The sequence below is a fragment of the Trachurus japonicus genome, chromosome 4 (genome assembly GCF_045865225.1).
Source record: "Trachurus japonicus isolate A0001 chromosome 4, Traja_1.0".
Taxonomy (NCBI): Eukaryota; Metazoa; Chordata; class Actinopteri; order Carangiformes; family Carangidae; genus Trachurus; species Trachurus japonicus.
The window spans coordinates 31,308,776-31,325,773 of NC_140910.1; the positions used below are offsets into that span (position 1 = coordinate 31,308,776).

At 43.7% G+C, this 16,998-nt stretch overlaps 1 protein-coding gene across 1 annotated transcript in view; it reads left to right on the plus strand.

Moving 5' to 3' along the window:
- Positions 1–7,469: 7,469 nt before the first annotated feature.
- LOC146989220 (protein NLRC3-like) overlaps positions 7,470–16,998 on the plus strand; it is a 61,399-nt gene continuing 51,870 nt past the window's right edge. The window contains exons 1-6 of the mRNA XM_085775355.1: positions 7,470–7,811; positions 7,945–8,058; positions 10,713–10,791; positions 10,952–11,180; positions 11,334–11,935; positions 12,146–13,137. Of these exons, the coding sequence (XP_085631481.1) occupies positions 7,753–7,811; positions 7,945–8,058; positions 10,713–10,791; positions 10,952–11,180; positions 11,334–11,935; positions 12,146–13,137 (2,075 nt within the window). The 5' untranslated portion in view covers positions 7,470–7,752. The remainder of the gene's footprint in view (positions 7,812–7,944; positions 8,059–10,712; positions 10,792–10,951; positions 11,181–11,333; positions 11,936–12,145; positions 13,138–16,998) is intronic.

The following is a 16,998-nucleotide window of genomic DNA, read 5'->3' on the forward strand; positions in this document are numbered from 1 at the left end:
CGTATCAGTTTTTTAGAGGCTCTTAGTAGAGAGAAAGTGGACATTGCTATGGTCAGTGAATCCCACCTGTTAAACAAAGATGTTCACAGAGTGCAAAATAAAGATTACCCATAGTGACTAGTTCTTCCTACTCAAATAAATCTAGAGGAGTACTTATTGTATCTCACCGGAAATTAGATTGCACTAATTTAGGGTCAGGTGGGGACAGAATCACATTTCTTAAAACTGTTATTTCTTCTGTTAAAATTGCTTTTGTATCCATTTTTTGTATCCATCCATCAAATTACTTTGATGTAAATTTTTATACAGAGTTAACTCAACCTCTGCTTGACCTTCCAGAATTCCGTTTTGTCATTGCCTCTGACTTCAATGCTGATGGGACCACTCAGTGGCGTCATTAGGCCTATTTTAGGGGGGCTGAAGCCCCCCTAAAATATTCTTAAGCCCCCCCAAATAATTTGGTGTTCTTTTATTATGTGACCTTTTTTTTTATATATATATATGTGACATATATTCTCCTTTTAAGAACCCCAGCGGTCACCGCATTTGTCTCTTATTATTTCTGATTTGTTTAATTTAATTAGTTTGTTGAGTGTGTGACCACCCCCCTCCCAGCTGTCAGTTGGTTGCGCCCATGTAGCGGCGGCTTGTTTGAAGCTCCGCTCCGAGCCTGACGAGCTGCAGGAGCTCTGATGTCAACAGAGGGAGAGAGTCAGTCCACCTGTAGCTAAAAGAGGACTAGCAGGCATCAGACAGTAAGCTACTACATCTCTAAATAGTAGTGTTGTCAAAATGACCGCGATAAAATTTGAATTCATGTGAAATATTAATTGCGTTGTAAACGGATCAGTTTTAAAGCTAGAGCGAAGATACAGATATTATATGAAACCAGGAGATGCTAGGCTTCTGTTGGTACCAGCCATGTCGTGATAGCTTGTCAGAAAACGGGCTAAATAATGCTCCAAAGTTCGGCTAGATTCTGGTGGGGAAAACTTTTAAACGGGGATCCTGAACACTCCTGTCATCATGTGTGTGTTCATCTCTCTCTCTCTCTCTCTCTCTCTCTCTCTCTCTCTCTCTCTCTCTCTCTCTCTCTCTCTCTGTCTGTCTCTCTGTCTCATGTGCCGTGTATGTGTGTGTGTGTGTGTGTGTGTGTGTGTGTGTGTAGGCTATGTGCTGTGTATGTGTGTAATGTGTTACTGTAACATTCATCTGGTACTTTATAGCTTGGCTGTGTTAAAGAAAATAACATTTAGCAGTAAAAACAGATTATTTAATGGATTAATTTAAAATACTAATGATATCTGGTGACACTGCAGGCAGCACAGACAGACAGGGAGAGAAATGCTGTAGGGAGAGGCCAGACTGAGACATGCCCTGAAGATGCAGAAGATCAGGTAAGACACAGGAATATATAAAAACAGCATGATAACAATATAGGCTAGGTATAAATATATATATATTTTTAAACCTAGTCCAAATAAAACTACTAATAAAAGCAGAATATTCAAATTAAAATGATTCTCAGGGTCAGTCATTTGCACAACCCCCCAATGTCTATTTCAGCTCAGAAAAAAAATAAATCTGAAATTTCTTGTGAAGGTCCTGGTTGTGTAGAAGATGAAGGGGTTTCTAGGGTGAAGTGTGCACTCTTTACCATAAATATCTGCTCCAGTTGGAGTCACACTTCATTTCTGTTGGCTGGTCTTATTTGAATTGGAAAATGTGAGGAGGTCTGAGTGAAATCAAAATGAGCCCAAAACAGCTGTATTTGGATGGAGTGTATAACCATTATGACACAGGCTACTAGTGAAATATAATTAGTTTTCCAGTCCACCTGGACATATCCATGATAGTCAAACACCTGAAAAATTACTCAGGTTCACTTTTTTTAGCATCTACTTTTACCCAGTTACTCATTAGATGTACTACTTTACTTATTCTTAGATTCAACTAGCCCATGATTCAATACTCTAAATTTACTCTAAATTCTAAATATTGTGTTTTTTCTGGGCCATTGTGAAAGTTCGTGCTTGCGCACTACATTCGCTCACATCCTGTGCATCTACTGGGGGCTAAGCCCCCCCTGTCCTTAAAACCTAGTGACGCCCCTGGGACCACTTAGTGGACTGGTCGAATGCCACAGAGGGAACTGATCAAAAATTAGCCACTAGGGCTTTAAAGAAATGGGCAGAGGATGTGGCTGCGATTGATTTATGGCACCTCTCTAACCCCTCAGTTAGAGCTTTTTCATATTTTTCTGCCGTCAACACAGGCGTCTTGAGTTAGAGCAAAGACTAGCACAAGTTGATCAAACAATGCTCACTAATACTTCTCCTGATTTAAGACTTGAAAGAAGTGCAATATGCAGTGAGCTTAACTCTCTGGTAAAGGTAAATCTCCTGGTTTTGACGGGATCCCCAGTTATTGTTATACTTTTGGCCCAATCTTGGCACTTCAATTTTAAATATGATTAATTATTCTATTGGTACAGGCTCCTTTTCTAGGGATGTTAATTTAGCCACTATCACTTTGCTTCTTAAAAAGGGCAAAGATCCCAATACAACGAATGTGCAAATTACCGTCCCATTTCACTTTTGAATTCTGATATAAAATTATTTGCAAAGGTACTAGACTGGAACTAGGGGTGTCAACAATAATCGATTCGGCGATGCATTGCAATGCGGGACATGCACGATTCAGCATCGATGCGGCAACGTGCCATAATCGATTATGTCACTGCTTATTTTCTGGCCTCAAATAAAGTTGTGAAGTTTCAATTACCCCCGGGGGCGTTTCCGGAGCAACGACATGTGCAGCCTGTAGCTACATGCTAAGCAGCAGCACCAGCAGTAACAGTGTGTGTTGCCGCTGGCTTTCTTTTTCCTTTTTTTATTTTTCACCCGCAGTCGGGTTGAGAATTAATTAATTAACGCTCGTGAGTCCGGCCGTGTTGGGTCCGAGATTCAACAAGCCGGTCGGGTTTTACCGTTACTACAGGTAGTATGCCCGTTTATCACCAATAAACACAGTAGAGCAGGGGAGTGACTGAGCTCAGGCTGGGGGGGGGGGGGGGTCTCTGATGCAGAGAGAGAGAGAGAGACCTCTGTGCCGTGTAAAAAAACAACAACAACAGAAAGTGTCACGACTTCCTGTATCTGGCCCTTCAAAGTAAAAGCCCCGTAGTCTTTCATATAGTTCAGTCATTGATTTTGAGTTAATATTGACAAGACACGGCTCCAAAGGTTTGTTTGTTTTTTCCTGCGGCCAATCGACCAATGAAATTTTGGTCGGCTAATTTTTGGGGGCAGCCCTAGAAGTTATTTATGTTTTCTTTTTCAGGTTTGAAAATCCCATATCCAATACCTGTACCATTCAATTTTGTTTTATTTAATGACATTTATGTCAAAGATACAGGAGAGTGATAATACATAGCAGCCGAAAAAATCTGTTGTTCAATATTTCATGACTAATGAAAAATTTGCCGTGTTGTGTGCAGTAGAATTTTGATGCATTGCAATGCATCGCAATGCATCGTAGAATCGAATCGAATCGTTACCTGCTGAATCGTAATCGAATCGAATCATGAGGGCAGTGCCAATGCACACCCCTAACTGGAACCCCTTATGGGTCAGCTGCATCCAGATCAAACTGGATTTATAAAATCCCGTCTGTCATCAGACAATGTTCGTAGACTTTTGCATGTTATTGATGCCACTGCAGGTCTCCGGGCCCCATGTGCCGTTCTCTCCCTTGATGCAGAGAAAGCTTTTGACCGCCTTGAGTGGTATTATTTATGGTCAGTTCACATTTTATTGGCATGGTACAAACCTTATATTCTTCTCCAATGGCAATGGTGATGATTGGCAGTATATGCTCCTCTCCTTTTTCTATTTCCCGCAGGTCTAGACAAGGTTGTGTTCTTTCTCCTTTATTATTCGCTTTATCTTTAGAACCTTTGGCCCAGGCTGTACGTCAGTCTTCCCATATTCCCGTCTCCGTCCATAATACGGACCATTTCATATGTCTTTATGCTGATGATATTTCGCTTTTTCTGGGAGACGCTGTCCATTCCATCCCACATATTCTGTCTATCTTTAATAATTTCAGTGAAATATCTGGATAAAAAATCAATTGGGCTAAATCAGCTCTTCTCCCTCTGAATGACTCAATGAGAGAGGCAGTGCTTCCTCATAATATTCCAGTCGTCCAAAATTTCAGATATTTGTGCATCTCTATTTTTCCCTCACTGCAAGCCACTGCTTCAAATAACTACAGTATAACTCAGACAAGTGGATGCAGATTTATGCCTTGTCCACACGAGCCCGGGTATTTTTGAAACCGTGAACATATGTTCCCGGTTGTATGTCCTGTCCACACGCAACCGTGCTTTTGGAACCCTGAAACCGTGGTTTTTTGAAACCGGAGTCCAGGGTGGGGTTTTCGGCCGGGGTTGGTTTCACCGGGTGCGTGTGGACACTGCAACCGTGATTGTTTTTCTCGTTTACGTCATAGCTGCACACGTGCTGATGTAAACACTGCCAGCCCGCAGAGGTTGTTTGCAGCGGTTTGCAGGAGTTGACGTGAGCTCGCAAAAATGGAGGTGACAAAGTGGATTTTTATTATTTCACTTTTTTTTTTTTTTACATCATCTAAATGCTATTTGTATAGACGTTGTACGTCGAAACGTTGGTCTTGTTTCTGCACTAAGTAAATTATCTGCATCACCAGTGACTCGTGTGCTCCAGGTTCCTCTTTTCGTTTCCTCAAGTTTTTGGTCCTTCCTGAGAGCACCGACCTCCACCTGTGGAGTGGCTGCAGCGCACAGATACTCCTTCGCTATTTGTATAGTTTTTCGATGAGAAAAATATAACGAAACGGTCGTCAGGGCGATTCTCTTGTCAGCTCCAAACTCACCCTCAATCACAGACCACAGCTGGTTTTCCACACAGCATCATTTACAGTAACAAGTGACGCTACAGATCAGCGGGGCCGCTGCCGGTGTGTTTTTAAAATGACAGAACTACTACAGTAGCGCCGCAGTTTCTTATTCCCCACCTTGTTTGATGTAGATTTTTTCGGGATGATTTTCATGAATGAACAGGCAATAGCCTATGTCCCGGGTACGACGGGAGGGGGGGTCGCGCTGCTGTTATGTAGTGATAAAAAGAGCCTATGCGGAGATGAGGAACGAGCCAAAAGCCGAAAATGTATCCGTGACGTCCGCGGTCGATATAAAGTGGATATGTTTCATTCATCCATGTTTTGACAGACAACACAACAGCCAGTGATAAAGAGTTGCGCCGCACCGACAGTCATGTGGCTCAGCAGCCAGGTGACGCACACAGCACAACAACACAGCACACAACAACACACAGCACAAGAGTCAAGAACTGCTGCAGCAGTGCACGTCAAAGGGACACCGCCGAAAATAAAATAAATAGGCTACACGTAGTTTTGAAATTGTTTTTGCGCATGTTTTCATCCATAAAATGACCAAAAATGAGCACTATAAGCGGATTTCTTGATAACGAATTATTTAAACAGCATTTGTATAGAAATGATTCGGTCCCAAGCCTTTTGATCCATAAGCGGTTTCCACTGTATTTTGATTGGTTAAAACAGCCTTCCACACGTGCATTGCGTCACTTGGTAGCGGATTCCACGGTTGCATGTGTACGGAGTGTTTTTATTACACCACTGGTGTGGACGCGGAGCAAAACTCCGGTTTCAAAAATACCCGGGCTCGTGTGGATAAGGCCTTAGACTGCTGGGTTGCCATGCCAAATACTTTCCAGGCACGTATTTCAGTTATTAAGATGAATATTTTACCTCGGGTCAATTTTTGTAGTTTTATGCTTCCTTTACCTCCTCCGACAGGTTACTGGGATAAATTGCACAAATTTGTTACATTCTATATCTGGAAAGGTAAGCGTCCTCGTATTAAACTGTCTATTCTACAAAGATCAAAATGCTCTGGTGGACTAGGTCTTCCTAACTTTAAATTTTATTCATGGTCCTTTACACTGTAGAAAACCATGCAAATATTTCTATGAAACATCATTTATATCTTCCTTTGTTTAATAATTTTGCACTGTGCAGCCGATTCTCTTCCCCAAATGGAGGGATAATGGGATTAACACTCTTTCTATATATAATTTCTAACAACGTGCTAAGAACCTTTTTAGACTTAAAGACAGTTTACAATATTCTTAGTACTTCCTTTTTTTTATTTACAACTTTGAAGTGCTCTGGGTGCCTATGGGATTCCGTGGGGTGAAGAGTTGAAGATCCATCCAATTCACGAAATTTGTTCACACAACTCTGCTAAGGGTATGGTCTCTAACCTGTAGTTATGCCTTCATGTGCATTGCAGCAGTTTCTCCTCTGTGTGTTACCAGCTGGAGTTTATGACCTTTCTGTTTCCCCCACAGCAGTTGACCGGAACATGGTGTGGTCCAATATATTTTTTATCCTCTAGAAATCCTAATCACCAAATGATCCATTATCATTTTGTACACAGACAGTACAAATGTCTGTACAGGTTGAATCTATATTTGTTTTGCTGCCCTTCTTATAATTTAAAGCAGATATCAGTGGAATGTTTTTGTTAATATAAGTCCTAAATAGTCCTATTTTCCGTCAGCAATCACTTACATGAAGTATTTCAGCCTAAACACGAGTCTCTCCGTCACTCTGCTCTGCTGTAACCCGAGGAGAAAATTTTCCTTGTGGGATACAAGTGTTATCCAATGAGGGGAGAGAACGGCATGAAGGGCTGTGTGTGCAGCCAAGGGATGCGCGTGAATGTGGTGACGTAGCACGAGGACCAATTGATGCCTGACAAGGGCGGGGGCTGCTAACTCATGGTGCGTTCAAGGAAACTCGTACTTTGTGTTTTTCCTTCCTGTGAAGTCATACCAGTTCGATCTGGTACGAGTTCACGGGTCGGAAGTTACGAGTGGCCGTTATAGGGAACTTTCACAGACAACAGGACGGTAAAAACACGAGCTACGGGTTACCTGGAACGCTACCAAGTCGTAGTTGTGACTTGACGCTGTAACTTACGGTTTCAAAAGCCTGCCTTGAACACAGCATTAGCCGAAACGGCCGTGCCGCTGTTATCTGCTTTAAGTGTTTTTATGTGTTTGTGTTTTGTTGTTGTTGTTGTTGATGTTTCATTTTTTGTCATTTGTTTTGCTTGCCTGTTTATTTGTTTTTTTTCTCTCTCTCTGTTTTATGCCCTGTCAGGTGAACCTTTATTACATTTCTGTTTTGTTTTCGTTTGGCTAAAAAGGAAAAGGAAAGGAAAAAGGAAATTTCAATTTAAAAAATTGATCACAAAAAAAATATACACTGATATGAAGCAGAGAAGAAGAGCCAATCAGTGGAGGAGCAGCTGGAGACATGATGGTCATGTGAGCTGGTGTGTACATGAATGATGTGTGTTTCCTCTGCAGGTGAAGCTACAAAGTGTGTGTGAGCTGGTGTGGATGCGAGCTCAGCAGCATGGATCAGTGTGAGGACAGAGAGGAGGGAGCCCCTCCCTCTAAAACCACTCTGTGTGGGGGACGTCAGAGCCAGACCACAGGTCAAAGGTCAGATGAGCATCTCTAACTGTCCATGACTCAGATCACTGCTCCATCATGATTCACACTCAAAGCTCTGTGTGTGTTGTGTTCAAGGCCAAAGCAGCAGCACAAGCCACAGTCTGCTGGACCTCGACCTGGACCTGGATCAGGCTGTGTGTCCATGAAGAGCAACTTCTCCATGGGTCATCCTATTAACTTCAGTGGATCTGTTGATGGAAGGTCAGAATTTAAAACAGTCAGAAAGACTTTTCTCTCTAGAAGTCAGTTGTTTATGTGTTTATTAAAAGATTGGAGAGATTTTTCATCAGTTTTTATCAAACATGCAGATTCATCAGTTGTGTTGTTGTTTCAGGATCCAGCAGCAGAGACCAGACTCTCCTGAACCCAGCTGTCTGTCTTTAAAGAGCAATGAGTCAAAGGACTGGTACATTAACTTTAAAAGAGGACGTGGATCAGCTGATCAGATGTAAGACAAAACTACATTTTGAGTCACATTTCAATGATTCTCATTAAAAACTGAGTTATAACTCAGACACATGTTCAGTGAATGACTGACAGCATCCCATGCATCTTATTTTCTGTTATTGCATCCACTGCTGATGCTACTAAATACAACAGCTGCTTTTTGTTCACTTCTTACACCAGTGGCTCCACTTCAGCACTAAAGTTCTTTTTATGTTTGGAGTCCAACGCTCCCTTTTTTTGTGATTTTTGTAACTTTCTTTCTCAACTCGCCTTCTTTGGCATTCTTGATTTAAGAACACGTTCATGAATCTTAAGAAATTTCTGAACAACTTCACTACACTAGCACTAGCACTTTTCACCAGTTTGTATGACATGTTGTCATGTTAGTCTGAAACCAAAGTGTCTCTGTCTGTTGTGAACGTCTTCAGGGGACATATAAAGTCCATCTTGTTGTCAAGGAGAGTTGAGGGTTCCGGGCTCAGCCTTCAGATATATCCTGTGATTTTTGCTATTTTATGATAACAATCAGAATGTGATTGGAGATGCTAAAGAGTTTTCTGTGATATTTGCTATTTTAAAAATATTATGATTAAAGGAAGTGTTTTTGCTTAGTGCAGTCATTCCCAAACTGGGGGATGCTCCCCCTAGGGGGGGCACATGGCCATTGCAGGGGAATCGCTGCGAAGCGCCGAGCAACGGAAATCATCTGCGAGCCGCAGCCCTCCCGTTCACATCATTGCATTTATCAATTGTTGTGTTTTATTTTGAAAATTAACCGGATTCTCTCGCTGTTTCTTTGTGCGACTTCCTGCCCGGCTTGACAGGATCGCTTGCGCGCCGCGGCACTGCTTCTGTGAACCAGAGCGATATGGCTCTGGTGTGAACGACACAATCATTAACATCAAAGGGCTCCGCTTCTCGGTGCTTCTGCGGCCAGTGAGTCCCTGGCGTAGACGCGTCTCCGTGCTGGTCGGTCGACAAGCGTCTTGACGTTGATGGAATCACTACGAACTGTATGTTACAGTATGAGCAGCAGGGTCAGGTTAAATATTGTAACACAACAAATTTAAAATAAATAAAAATAAAAATAATTACACTGTTTAGGTGCTTGAAAATACAAGGAAAAGAATACTGTTATACAGTTTTTAAATTTTTTTTTTTTTTTTTAAATGTGGGGGGGGGGGGCTTGGAAATTTTCTTATCAGCCAAAGGGGGACCCAGCAGAGAAAGTTTGGGAACCACTGGCTTAGTGTAACCAGTGAAAATGTATTAAGAGACATGATGAAACCTGAACTGATGGAATAGTTGGTGTAATCTGTTACAACCAGGTCTAGGGGAGCCTAGTTGCAGCATGAGGTGGACTCTCCACCTGTCTCACTGTCTGATCTCAAACAATAAGGGCAGCACCACTTGAATCACAGATAAGGAGCAGTTTATTATCTCAGAGGTGAGCACTTCCCAACATAACAAACAAAACATCATTTGGTGCCCTAGTCTTACCTTTCAAACAAACTAAACAAAAAGACAGGTAGCTTACCTACTCTCCTGCAGTTAAACATGATAAAACATGGTCCAAAGAAACTGGGATTCTCCCTCCTACCACTGCTTGATGTGTGAGGGCTAGTACACAGACCTGGGCCACCAAACAAGCCACAAGTTTTACAGGTTACATAATATCACTCAACAATAGACATAGCAGAGACACATGGTGGGTGCTGGCAGTGCTGACAGGAGCCAAAGCGGAGAGGCCATCTTGGAAGGCGGGGTGGCTTATATAGCCCAGCTGCTCATGCAGGAGCTAATCAGGGTCAGGACCATCGACTCCACCTACACACACACACACACACACACACACACACACACACACACAGAACACACACCATGCACATACACACAGGGAGAGAGAGCACACACAGCACAACATCCCTCCATAACATAATGTGTTAAAAAGGGAAGTAGGAGAGGCAGGACAAAGGTTAATACTGCAATAGAAATGGTCCGCCAGTGCCTACTATGTTATTTTTGTGCGTAGTGGTGTCATTTCTTGGAGTATCCTGAAGTGCTTCATATCTCTATGATCTGTACAACCTAAGATAAAAGGTTATTAAAGTCAATGGGCACATTTTACTTAGGATCTCAACTCTCTGATGCACATAGCCCAAAGCTTACGAACGTCGGTTATTGGTCTGGAAAAAAAATTCAAAATGTGCATCCCTAGTTTGGATCAATTAAGTTAAATTTGATAATTTTCCACAGCACACCTGGCTGTACACACTAGTGTGCTGCAGCACAGTGGTTGGAAATCACTGACCTAGCCAATAACAAGTGCAAAGATCAAAGAGGAAAGCTGCCGTTAACAGGCGTGTCAGGTGACTCTTCCTGGGTGGGTGGGCTGCTCTACCAGGGGTAGTGGCTTGTGGAAGCGGGATAGACATCTGGATGAAGGCAGTTAGAAGCTAGGTGAGTTTCCTCGTCACCAGCTTAAACATTCTCTAGAATTTCTACTCTGGTCCTTGACCGTTACAACTTGAGAACTTACCCTTTTAACGGAGAGCTGGTCCAGTAAAAACCTTAGTAATAGGGGCAAAATACTGGGGATCTAACATTGTATTATCTCTCTGTCCTGATGTTCTCTTGACACTGATTCCTCCACAGAGTGGACCAGGAGAGCTCAGAGGTTCCCAGTGGTCAGTCTGCCCAGCAGCATCAGACACACCTGGACTCCATATTTATGGTGAGGACATGTCCAACAGCTGCTGTTACATCTGTTGTGTTCACAATCATCTCCATGCTGCACTTTGACACCAGTGGATTGTCAGTCTGTCCAACATGGATCTGATGTTTGGCTCCATGGTTTTAGTTTGATGCTGTCACTCATAGAGTTTCTGTTCCAGCTGCTGGAGGAGAACATGGTCATTTTTGTCAAGAACGAGCTGAAGAAGATCCACAAGACTCTGAGTCCAGATTACCCAGAATGCTCAGGGAGGCAGAGGGAGGATGAGGAGGTGTTGGACAGTGAGGATGAAAAGCAGAGGAGGAGCAGCAGAGAGGCATTTGTGAAGATCACAGTGAACTTCCTGAGGAGGATGAAGCAGGAGGAGCTGGCTGAGCATCTGCAGAGCAGTAAGAGTATTTCTCTAAAGATTCAACATGATGAACAAATGAGACGTTCACTGACATCAACACATGGAGGGAAACAAGTTCATATAGTTATTATTTTGAGGAATTAGAATGTTATATTTCCTTATTGATCTCATTTCTTGTGTATTCATTCAGAACATGCTGCTCCAGTTTGTGGACGTAAACTCAAATCTGTCCTGAAGAAGAAGTTCCAGTGTGTGTTTGAGGGGATCTCTAAAGCAGGAAATCCAACCCTTCTGAACCAGATCTACACAGAGCTCTATATCACAGAAGGAGGGGCTGGAGGGGTCAATGATGAACATGAGGTCAGACAGATTGAAACAGCATCCTGGAAACCAGACAGACCAGAAACAACCATCAGACAAGAAGACATCTTTAAAGCCCCACCTGGAAGAGACCGACCAATCAGAACAGTGATGACAAAGGGAGTGGCTGGCATTGGGAAAACAGTCTTAACACAGAAGTTCACTTTGGACTGGGCTGAAGACAAAACCAACCAGGGCATACACTTCACATTTCCCTTCACCTTCAGAGAGCTGAATGTGCTGAAAGAGGAAAAGTTCAGCTTGGTGGAACTTGTCCATCACTTCTTCTCTGAAACCAAAGAAGCAGGAATCTGCAGGTTTGATCAGTTCCAAGTCATCTTCATCTTTGACGGTCTGGACGAGTGTCGACTTCCTCTGGACTTCCACAACACTGAGATCCTAACTGATGTGGCAGAGTCCACCTCAGTCAACGTGCTGCTGACCAACCTCATCAGGGGGAACCTGCTTCCCTCTGCTCGCCTCTGGATAACCACACGACCTGCAGCAGCCAATCAGATCCCTCCTCAGTGTGTTGATATGGTGACAGAGGTCAGAGGATTCATTGACCCACAGAAGGAGGAGTACTTTAGGAAGAGGTTCAGAGATGAGGAGCAGGCCAGAGAGATCATCTCCCACATCAAGAGATCACGAAGCCTACACATCATGTGCCACATCCCAGTCTTCTGCTGGATCACTGCTACAGTTCTGGAGAAGCTGTTGAAGACCAGTGAGGGAGGAGAGCTGCCCAAGACCCTGACTGAGATGTACATCCACTTCCTGGTGGTTCATCTAAAACTGAAGAAGGTCAAGTATGATGGAGGAGCTGAGACAGATCCACATTGGAGTCCAGAGAGCAGGAGGATGATTGAGACTCTAGGAAAACTGGCTTTTGAGCAGCTGCAGAAAGGAAACCTGATCTTCTATGAATCAGACCTGACAGAGTGTGGCATCGATATCAGAGCAGCCTCAGTGTACTCAGGAGTGTTCACACAGATCTTTAAAGAGGAGAGCGGCCTGTACCAGGACAAGGTGTTCTGCTTCGTCCATCTGAGTGTTCAGGAGTTTCTGGCTGCTCTTAATGTCCATCTGACCTTCTTCAACTCTGGACTCAACCTGATGGCACAACAACAAACAACCTTCAAGAAGACTGAATCAACAGGAGTCAAATCTGCAGAGACAAACTTCTACCAGAGTGCTGTGGACGAGGCCTTACAGAGTCCAAATGGACACCTGGACTTGTTCCTCCGCTTCCTCCTGGGTCTTTCACTGGAGACCAATGAGAATCTCCTACTAGGTCTGATGACCCAGACAGGAAGTGCTTTATGGTCCAATCAGAAAACAGTCCAGTACATCAAGAAGAAGATTGAAGAGACTCCCTCTGCAGAGAGAAGCATCAATCTGTTCCACTGTCTGAATGAACTGAATGATCGTTCTCTAGTGGAGGAGATCCAACAGTCCCTGAGATCAGGACGTCTCTCCACAGATGATCTGTCTCCTGCTCAATGGTCGGCTCTGGTCTTCATCTTACTGTCATCAAAAGAAGATCTGGACGAGTTTGACCTTAAGAAATACTCTGCTTCAGAGGAGGCTCTTCTGAGGCTGCTGCCGGTGGTCAAAGCCTCTAACAAAGCTCTGTAAGTTTAGAGATAGTTGGATTTATTATCATTACATAAAAACACTTCTGTCTTTTCAACAGGACAGATAATAAACTCCTTTCTTCTTTAATTCCTCATGATCATCTCTTTAGACTGAGCAGCTGTAACCTCTCAGAGAGAAGCTGTGAAGCTCTGTCCTCAGTCCTCAGCTCCCAGTCCTCTAGTCTGAGACACCTGGACCTGAGTAGCAACAACCTGCAGGACTCGGGAGTGAAGCTGCTGTCTGGTGGACTGGAGAGTCCACACTGTAGACTGGAGACTCTGGACCTGAGTAGCAACAACCTGCAGGACTCGGGAGTGAAGCTGCTGTCTGGTGGACTGGAGAGTCCACACTGTAGACTGGAGACTCTAAGGTGAGGATCCATCCAGCTGTTTATCTGATGACACTTGAACACAGCAGCAGGTGTTGACAGAGGGTCCCTGTGTGTTGTTGTGTGTGTTCAGTCTGTCAGGATGTCTGATGTTGTGGAAATTTCCTTTAACTTGTGAGAGGGAAAATCACAAGTCCAGCAAATTAAGGTTTCACTTTAAGGGCTGGATTTACTAAGGTCCCAGATAGCGGGCGCTAAATTGTTTGCACCAGCTAAAATATTGCGTGTTTTGTTAGTGCACGCAAAACAGCTGATCTACTACGAGTAACCCACTAAATGAAAACACGTGCAAACCACAATATGTAAATTAGGGTTTTGCGCGTGGTAATCGTTTCCGCCATGGAGAGAGTGGACAGAGAGCTGGATGGACGAAGGGACAGAATGACATTTGATCCGATGCATACAATGACAGCATGTGACACATGGATCTAAACGCTCTGACCACTGACCAGAGGGATCAAAGACGGGTGAAGGCAGCGGTGACGTGTCTCAGTCCGGGACCGGGACTGAGCAGCCAGGTACTGGAGAGGAGAGGAGCCAACGGAGCGCACTGCAGGACAGGCGTGCGTAACGGCGCGTAAAATACTTTTAACACGGCTGAAAAACTGTTACAGAATTACCCAGACGTGAGGAAATGCAGAGATGTAAGATCATGGGGCTCTGACAGGTATCCATAAAACCAATAAACGCATACGTTTTGGCAAAGTTGTATCAGTTAGTACATGGTTTTCAGACGTGGTAAATAAAGACGCAAAAAAAGCCACCGCAATCTCTTCCTGGTTTGGTAAATCACATTGCGCACGCTAAATAAATCAATTTGCATCTACTCCTCCCAGTATTTTGCACGTTCTGGCTGAAACGCCCATATTTACATATTCATCAAGGCAAACACGCTAAATGGATTGCACGTGCTATTTTTCCGTTTGAGAGACGCAATCCTCGGTGCGTCTGGTTAGTAGATCAGGTTCCACGTGTGTTTGCGCGTGCAATCACGTTTGCACACATTTTAATACACGCAAACCTTTAGTAAATCCAGCCTAAGTACTTTATTTTATCTTGCAAGAGGTGGACTGTCATACACACAGAAGTCTGTACGAGAGTGCACACTCAGATTTGGTTACATCAGGTTACATAGGCACAAGAGCGAGAAGGAGCCATGTGCTCCTCCTTGGAGGCAGCATCAAACATTGTCCAATTATATGATTGCATCCTTGCAGAATAAGTTTGCATAGTACAAGTTTGCACTTAGTGCTCATTGGGCAATCATAAGATCAGGCAGGAAGCTAGTGGTTGTCTCCAACTTAAGGTTTGTTGTGGTTTTTTCACACTTCAGCACGTTGACATCTCGTTGACATCTCACTGTGGTCTTGGATGGAGACAACTGCTTACTTAATTGTAATCATCACGAAATAACAGGAACCAAGACAGACATCTGCATATTGCCCTATGCACAGCAGACAAATGCAACTTGCGCTTTCTTCGAAGTTCACCTAAAGTTCATGAGCATACATTTTCAAAGTTCAATCAAGGGTCATAAAATTTCCATTACAAATAGTCCATGAGCCAAGACCCCAAAATTGGCCTCCCACAATCGAACGGGTGGGCAATTTCAAGTTTGTTTTTTTGACTTGGTAGACATCTCTAGTTAACAGTTTGGCATGATAACCATTGCAAACAGGTAGCTTAGTGGTGGTTTTCACGTATTGAACAGGTGGACCGGTAGAGTGGAAACATGAAAACTGTGTATAGTGCTTGTTCGGTATTATGCTGTTTGTTGACCACTCAGGTTGCCTAAATCACTTCAAGGATGTTTTTCCGTTTCATCAGACCCTACTGTAATAATAATAGACTCACCTCAGGAATATGTGAATGAAAATGTGAAAAAAATTAGAATATACACATGAAATACAGTACGTTTTTAGAGTGTTTTACTTTTCATGCAATAACAAGAACAAACAACTAGAACAAAATATTTTTTTACACAATTAAAATGAGCTAAAGAGCTTCCTCCTTCTGTGTGACGGAGCGCCGTCACGGTCCGTGCCCAGCGCATGGTGCACAGTGAGCAGCGCGTGGCGCTGAGAGACACTGATGCTCGCACGCACACACACACACGCCACACTCGCTTTTTCTTCCCTCTGTTCATCTCAGTTCAGTAAATGTAAATGTAAATGTTAACAATCCCTTTTTACTCCCAGCTCTGTAATGAGACCATGGGTGCACACTTGGTCTCTGTTGTAACTATTATGCATACACTTACCTGCATCGTAACTCACCGGGGTGGGTGTGTCCTCAGTCAAACCGGGACAAAGGATTTCCCGGTGTTATATACGTCACTTGGCGGTGATTATGCTGTTATGGTTTTGTTTCATTTTTCATGTTTATATAAGGCATGTGGAGTTGACATTGCATCTGGTGAATCATGAAAATATGTTTGGTAAAATAATGAATAACCCTGAATGGTGAAATGGTTTCTCTGATATGAGTGTGTGTGATTGATAATTGTTTTCATAAGAATATCCGGCTCAGTGGGGGGAGCCTTACCTTTAAAAGAGGGCTGCTTTGGCCCGGCCCAGTCAGTTAGTGTTGGGCTGCTGCTTTGAGCTGTTGCAGAGCTCCTTGTATGTCCTGTATGGTTATGTTTTGCACTGGGTGAAGCAAATAAATCCACAAAAAGGCTGCCACGTTCCAGAGTGCAGCCGCTCAGGTTGCAGTGGCGACACGATTCACCTAATTAACCGTTTTTTAGAACCATTATTTATTCAGCACTATTTAACTCATTGAGTGCCAACCACGTAATTTCTCGTTTTTCGTTCCCATGCGTTGAGTGCCAAAAACGAGATTTTACCTTTTTTGCTTTTTTTAAATTATGAAAATAGACACTTTAATACACATTATGTGTAAATTTGGGGACTCTACGACGAGCAGAACTGAAATAGATGACGATCAAAGTCTCATGACAGCTCATGATCTGGAAGTTTTTATCATAACTCGGCTTTTGCAAACGGAGTTCTGCATGTGGATGCAGCAGCTGCTCCGCTCTCACCCGCGAGGCTACAGCAGCTCGGAGCCCAAACAGGAAGCTCTCAGCCGACAGTCCCACCCGGTCTTCATCTGGAGCAACACCGTGTCCTCCCCAAGGTAAAATCGGTAAAATCTGATGGTCTCTGGGCCAAAGCAGGCCGCCGGCACCGACCCGTACCACAGACGGACCACGACCACCGGTGGGACCGGTGTTCCCGAGCCGCTGTGGCCGAGAGACCATCACGTTCCGCGGCGAGAGGCTGTGACACGGCACGGCGCGTCTGTGTTATTGTTGTTTAGTGGGGCCCCCCCCCCTCGCCCCCGATGGTGGCTTTGTGAATAGAACAACAATTGTTGTATATATTTATCTTACACGAGCCCTTTGATCCAGAAATGCGAGTGTCAGAAGAGCGACAGGCACAAACAGAGCACCTTTCATAAAAGA